The following is a 7,257-nucleotide window of genomic DNA, read 5'->3' on the forward strand; positions in this document are numbered from 1 at the left end:
CTTTACACCGACAGTGCCCTACTTTTACCTCATAAAATATGTATAAATTTATAAAACAAATCAAAACAAAAATATTTTTTAATGAATTATTTATTATTGATTAGGGTAAAAATAAAAGTTATGTCAAATTAAATTTAATATTATATTAATAAAATGACAATATACTTTAGTAAAATAGTAAGTTTAGAATATATTAATTAATTATTTTATATAAATATAATATCCAGAAAATTATAATAAAAAAAGTAAAAAAAAGAGATCAAAGGTTGGTGTGATGGAAAAAACTCGTTAAAAAAAATAGAATATAAAAAATATAACTAAACCAGTTAATTAACTAAAACTTTACATTAATGCAATAAGTGGGTGAGTGATTGTTGTTAAGGAGTAAAAATGGTGAGAAAGTTTATTTAAATTTTTTTTGAAAATAATGGTCGATAAAAAATATAAATAAACTAATTTATTAATTAAAATTTAGCATTAATATAATAAATAAATAAATCTCATATATAAAATAATATTTTACGATTTCTTATAAACGTTTAGATAATTTGTCTATGTAAATAGATATAATATAAATATGTGTAACTCACATAATTGACTAAAATTTTTTTTTTCTTCTAATTTATTGTTTTTCACATTAAATTTGCATAGGAGAAGAAAAGAAAGTAGTAGTATTTACCTGGTAAGTTTGGATATTATTAGCTTGTTTAAAAACAAAATAAAAAGTGGATATTACCCGACCCGCACTCCGCTTATCACTACCATCATCTCCCGGCACCAGCTGCTTACACCTCCGCACGCAACTTTCTCCTTCTCTCAGGTTTTTATCTCTCTCTCATTAACATTAGCTTCTTTTCAATTCTCATGCTATTTTACTCTTTAAATTCTTCCTTACTTTATTCCTTCTTTGATTTTTTTGTGATTTATTTTTCTTCCACATGCGCAAGATTCCAATTTCACTTAGGATTTCGAAATTTTCTCTTGCAGGATTTATATTACTTAATTAGGGTTTTATGGGAGACTATTTTGATTTCGTTACTTTACAACACACTATACCATGCGTTTCAAATCGATGATTTTATTTTTCTGAACTAGTTGCTGAAAAACCCTAATTTTTTCAAGTGGGGTACATTGATTATTACGATTTTGGAAGAATGTGAGTTGTTGAATGTGAGTAGTTTGCCCAAATTCCTTGTTGTGTGGACAATTCATAATAGTAGCACTTTATAAGATAGGGTTCACTCACGCCCAATTTCGGTAGTGTAATAGGAGTTGGAATGGTTGAAATTTAAAATACAATGATATCTTTTTCTGTCAGTGAAACCAAATTGGTAATTAATATGATAGAACTGGACTAGAGTAGCTGAATACCAATGTTATCACTGATGTTCTACCACTTATATCAGTGTGATATCAATAATTGTGGTAGGCTTGCACAGAAACAGTAGAAAAAATAGATTTCCCTGGTTCCTCCCACCCACTCCCATTCTCTTCCCAATTTTCTCCCCCTTCACTCCCTCCCTTTTGCTGCTACTTACCAACCAAAATAACCCAATACCTGCTCTCACATGCTCATTTATATGACCAGGAAGTTGTTTTTAGAGTAGGGGATGGGATCATGTGCAAGGACTATGTTAACTTAAGGGCCCAAATGCTAGGGAGATTAAAGAACAATGATATTTTCGGTATGGAAAAGGATGGGTATATTGTGAAGGAAACTTATGGATGATATGAAAAATAACTAGTACTTTTTGCACTTGCACCACCAAAGGTGTACTTATGTAGCAGTCTTCTTTTTTCTTGCTATCTCTTTTTCATTGTTTCTCTCCTGTGTTATATGAAAAATTGTCAACTAGTATTGTGTTTAAGAATGACGTGGAAACTTAAATCAAATGAAAACTAGTGATTGCTGATTATTTTAATTTATTGAGTGGACCGCCTCTCTCTTCGATGCTAGTTGGCACATTGATTTTATCGAAAGTTACAAGTAATTCTCACCTTTTGTTGATGCTCAATATCTTTTTGGAAATTAAAAATTTGGAAGACAAACACGTTGATTCTCCTCAAATTTGAAATATTAATTTTATTTAACTAGTCCCTGCGCCCCTTATTATAAGACCCTCCAACAAAGTTTACATGTATTAAGGAAAGTAGCTGCAGTAATATATTCGTTAAAAAAAAAATTTGTGTTACTTTTACATATTTACCCCTACAAATTATTGTTACCCTAGGAGAGAAAAATAATTTACATTTCCTATTGGTAAATTAAATTGGGGTATCTTGTAAAGAAATCAATCATTAATGCATGCGGAGTTTTGATAAGAGTCTTATATTAAGGGACAAAGAAAAAGTAGAAAATGGTCTTACAATTAGGAGCAAATGGAGTAATAAATCCAACTTTTCCATCAACAAACATTTTCTATAGAAACAGGAGTACCTATGGTTTGTGCTTTGTACAAAGTTACTGCAGTTTGTAAGGTTTCACTGTCAAAGGGAAGTTGAGGAATCTATCTGTAACTTATAGGTTTCATAAATCTGAAGCGGTAGTTGTAAAATTTTCTTTATTTAAGAAAATCATTGAAAAAGATGCCAGACCAAATGACCGACAATCAATGTCTTTTTTTGGGCATCATGGAAATATTAATCTTTCATTTGTAGAATATTGAAACTGCACTTCTGCATTAATTATAAATTCTATACATGATAATTGCTCATGGTAAAATAACGTGTAAAAGAATTAGGCCTGTGCCAATATAAATAGACAGATTTTATGAAAAGGCAAATGTAGACTCTGATGTGTTTTTCTTGTCACTTGTACATGCAGACAGTTTAGCGTCAAACAGTGTCAGGTCATAAATTCATTCCATCACGCAATTGAAGTTTCCATTTGAAGCAGCCAAAATGTCACGGAAGGGTTTGATGGAACAAGACTTGAGTACATTGGATGTGACAAAATTGCATCCACTTTCTCCTGAAGTCATATCTCGGCAGGCTACCATTAATATTGGTAATATTTTCTCCCTTATTTTTGTGTTCAGTTTTTGAAATTGTTACAGCCTCACTAGAACATGAACAAATTTCTCATTAAAAAATTGAGTAAGCTTCTTTTCCATTGATGACTGTTATTGTTAGATGATTGATGAATAGTAAATTAAATCCTGGCAGGTACCATAGGTCATGTGGCACATGGCAAATCAACAGTTGTGAAAGCAATATCGGGTGTTCAGGTATTCCTTTGTCTAAATGCTCTCCTCTACTTTGATTTTGGCGTAGGGATGAGGATGGTGATGTTTACACTTTATACTGTATAATATATATGTTATTCTTGGTACATGGTGTTTTGGAATGATTTTTCGTCAACAACCTACTTGGATGTAGGTGATATTTTTCAGTTAGAAAGGAAGTATTTACTCTTTGACGTAACTCAAAATGCTATGTTTCATTTAATCCAAGTAGCCAGTGAGTTATGAAGCTTGTGAAATCTGAATTACCACCATAAATTTATGAAGTTTGTTAATTTCAATATTTGGGTTTTATTTTGTCTAGATAAGTTGTATCAGTTGGTTCATTTGATTGGGGTATATGGAATCTAAAAAAAGTAGTTATCTTCTCCTACATTTGGATCAATTGAATTGCTTTCCTCTGTTTTAAAAAGGACTTGCATATCAAATGCCATAACACCACATTATATTCTTTGTGCATTTCCCTCTAGCTTTTTATATTAATGCTGTTGATTTCCCTGGTTTCCCATGAATGTCGTGCAGACTGTGCGTTTTAAAAATGAGTTGGAGCGTAACATTACAATCAAGCTTGGCTATGCAAACGCAAAAATATATAAGTGTGAAGATGAACGATGTCCAAGGCCTATGTCCTACAAGTGGGTATTTATTTTCCGTTTGCTGTTATATTATCAGGATATTTCACCAATTGGTGATGTGATATTTTTTTTGCTACAGGGCTTACGGAAGTGGAAAAGAAGATAATCCTATGTGTGATGTGCCAGGGTTTGAAAACTGCAGGATGAAATTGCTGAGACATGTTTCTTTTGTCGATTGCCCGGTAAAGTTCTAAACTTTCATTTGTCTAGGGCTGTTTTATGGTAAGTTTCATCAGATTTATAACTTAATGTAGGATTACTTTCATAAATGTGCATATTTGATTTTACTTTTTTTATAAAACCATGATATTATCTGCTGCTATGTCTAAGGTTATCTCACAGTACTTCTTTTGTTGTCTAAGTATCTTAGACTATCTCTTGAAGAATAGTTGCGATATCTTAGACCATTTCTAGACTGACACTGCATATTACCATGATAGCGCATCATTTAATGACATTGTTTAATGTTTATACATATATGTGATATTTGCTTTTACATATACAATTTCTGTAGGGTCATGATATTCTCATGGCTACAATGCTTAATGGAGCAGCAATCATGGACGGTGCTTTGCTACTCATAGCTGCTAATGAAAGCTGTCCACAACCACAAACCTCTGAGCATTTAGCTGCTGTGGAAATTATGCGTCTTCAGCACATGATAATCCTTCAAAACAAGGTTGACCTAATTCAAGAGAATGTGGCTATCAATCAGCATGAAGCAATTCAGAAGTTTATACAAGTAAGTTTTCTGTGAAGAGATTTCTGCTATGCAAGAGAATTGCTTTTTGCTAACTTACACGACACTCTTTGTTTTTGGTGGCTTACCAGGGAACGGTTGCTGATGGTGCACCAGTGGTACCTATTTCAGCCCAATTGAAGTACAATATTGATGTCGTGTGTGAGTATATCGTGAAAAAGATCCCCATCCCTGAAAGGAACTTTGTTTCTCCACCTAACATGATAGTAATTCGGTCTTTTGATGTCAATAAACCTGGTTTTGAGGTTGATGAAATAAAAGGAGGCGTAGCTGGTGGAAGCATTCTGAGGGTAAGTCTTTTGGTGAATATTGCAGTATTGTGTTTGATTTGCACAGGCGTGACTTCGTCTGCATTGCATGCAGATGTCAGTTTTTCTAATAAATATAAATTTTGGAATGATTTATCTTAATGTGTATACTGAGGAACTTTTAAAAGTTCTTTATTATTATTATTATTATTATTATTATTATTATTATTATTATTATTATTATTATTATTATAATTTTAAATAAGCATCCTTAGAATGTTTAATCTATGCTAGAATTTCAAATGCCTTGAAAATATTGCCGAGGACAAGCACTAAGAAACAAACACCCGACATATGAGAAACAAGTTGCATTCTAATTTGTTTTTGGAAATTATTTTGTTGTAATTTTCCTAAATACCTAGAAGAATTGGCCATTCTATTTCAACCCAGAACAAAGGAACAAACTTAATATTGTGTTATTTTTTTACCTAATACCAATTTGAGTTTGTTATGATGAATTTTCAAGTGCCAGAGGCCATGGATTCTGTTAAATCTGGCCTGAGTCTTGAACCAAACATATTGTTTCATTCTTTTTTAAACACACCTGACAGTTTCTTCCCTACAGGGTGTTTTGAAGGTCAACCAATTCATTGAAGTTCGACCTGGGATAGTTGTTAAAGACGAGAGTGGAAATATAAAATGCACACCTATTTACTCTAGAATAGTTTCATTGTATGCTGAACAAAATGAGCTTCAATTTGCTGTGCCTGGAGGCCTAATTGGTGTTGGAACAACAATGGATCCTACTTTGACGCGTGCTGACAGGTTGGTAGGGCAAGTTCTCGGAGAAGTTGGATCACTACCTGAGGTTTTTGTTGAGCTTGAGGTATGTGGTTATGCCTAATGGTTTATCATTTTATGCATGCCTGCCTACCATCAATTTGGGCTATCAATCAACTTGCTGAATTTTGCTATTCATAGGGCTTTTGGGGATAAAGAGCTTTCCTTCAAATTATCTTCATTCATCACTTTTGCACCTTACTCAATTTCCTTTCTGTGCTTGGAAAATCTATTTACAACCGAATTTTGCAGGTGAACTTTTTCTTGCTTAGAAGGCTTCTTGGTGTCCGAACAAAAGGATCTGAGAGACAAGGAAAGGTATCTAAGTTGGCCAAAGCAGAAATGCTAATGTTGAACATAGGATCAATGTCAACGGGCGCCAGAGTAATTGCTGTGAAGAATGACTTGGCAAAATTGCAACTTACATCTCCTGTGTGCACTAGCAAGGGTGAAAAGATTGCACTCAGTCGACGTGTTGAGAAGCATTGGCGTCTTATCGGGTGGGGTCAAATCCAAGCTGGAATCACTATTGATGTCCCTCCTGCACCTGTCTTTAGTTGAAAACAGACAAGAAGAGAAAGAGACAGACCAGAAAAGAAAGAGACAGACCTCCAGAAAGCGCCTTTTGAAAAAACACGTTAAGAGATGAATTTAGATATATGGGAAGGGAGACAATATTTGGGAACCATTTTTGTGAGATGGAGAAGAAAACATTTGGATTGCTTTTTTTTGTTTTTGCATTATGATTTACTTGTTTTCTTTACTGACAACCTATTATTGAAGCTGTATCAAATACTGATTGTGTTTAGACTAAAAGCAAGTGTTCACTGTTCAGTGAGCACTGTTTCATTCCATGGTTACCTTACCATATTATTAGGCAAATAATAAAATGAATTAACCTTTTAAACAAGTATATGACTACCGGCATGATCGGTCTAATAGACATTCACTAATGACTGCAAATATAGTGGAATTGTCTGCAAGAACCAACATAGTTTGGAAAATCTCCCATTGATGCAGCTGATGTGGCTTTTATTTCAAACACCCAATTTCTTTGACTAACGGTGGCATCTCAAACTCCTATTTGGAAATCTTACAATACATTTTTAGTAGAACAACACAATGCAAGGTGAGATTTCAAAGTAGACAATGATAGAAGCATAAAATGTTCAATTTTGTTGGTACATGTTTCCTCTTATTTTGAATCTTAGAATTTGGTTTCACGAGAGTTGCATATTGACTGCTTCAAATTTTTCTCTCTTCTTTTTTAGGAACTGTTTCAATTTTTTTTCATAAATCTATTTCTATTTTCGTCATTAATATTTGGGAAATTCATGATGTGCCTCATTGATTTCATTTTAGGGAAGAATCCATCCGAATATCTTATATCCAAGAGCGTATCAATATATTCACAAGTCTGTCTTTCAAGCATTCTCAACTTCATATTCAAAAAGTTTTTAAAATTTCCAAAAGTTTTAAACTCTCATATTTCATCTAAATTAAATTAATTGCTAAGACCTACAACATCTTGC

At 33.0% G+C, this 7,257-nt stretch overlaps 1 protein-coding gene across 1 annotated transcript; it reads left to right on the forward strand.

Moving 5' to 3' along the window:
• Positions 1–655: 655 nt before the first annotated feature.
• Positions 656–6,577, forward strand: LOC127086169 (uncharacterized). Its single transcript, XM_051026892.1, has 9 exons — positions 656–820; positions 2,825–3,007; positions 3,166–3,227; positions 3,765–3,877; positions 3,957–4,059; positions 4,392–4,619; positions 4,709–4,927; positions 5,511–5,771; positions 5,978–6,577. The coding sequence occupies exons 2-9, from the start codon at positions 2,902–2,904 to the stop codon at positions 6,284–6,286; spliced, it is 1,401 nt and encodes a 466-aa protein (XP_050882849.1). The 5' UTR covers positions 656–820; positions 2,825–2,901; the 3' UTR covers positions 6,287–6,577.
• Positions 6,578–7,257: the final 680 nt, after the last annotated feature.

The sequence above is a fragment of the Lathyrus oleraceus genome, chromosome 5, assembly GCF_024323335.1.
Source record: "Lathyrus oleraceus cultivar Zhongwan6 chromosome 5, CAAS_Psat_ZW6_1.0, whole genome shotgun sequence".
Lineage (NCBI taxonomy): Eukaryota > Viridiplantae > Streptophyta > Magnoliopsida > Fabales > Fabaceae > Lathyrus > Lathyrus oleraceus.

What these genes read in the sequence shown, in the direction of transcription:
- LOC127086169 (XM_051026892.1), top strand. Translation starts at nt 2,902, where the DNA reads ATGTCACGGAAGGGTTTGATGGAACAAGACTTGAGTACATTGGATGTG. An exon ending in CAATTCAGAAGTTTATACAA is followed by an intron (nt 4,620 to 4,708) that starts GTAAGTTTTCTG and finishes GTGGCTTACCAG; the next exon opens with GGAACGGTTGCTGATGGTGC. An exon ending in AGGTTTTTGTTGAGCTTGAG is followed by an intron (nt 5,772 to 5,977) that starts GTATGTGGTTAT and finishes CGAATTTTGCAG; the next exon opens with GTGAACTTTTTCTTGCTTAG.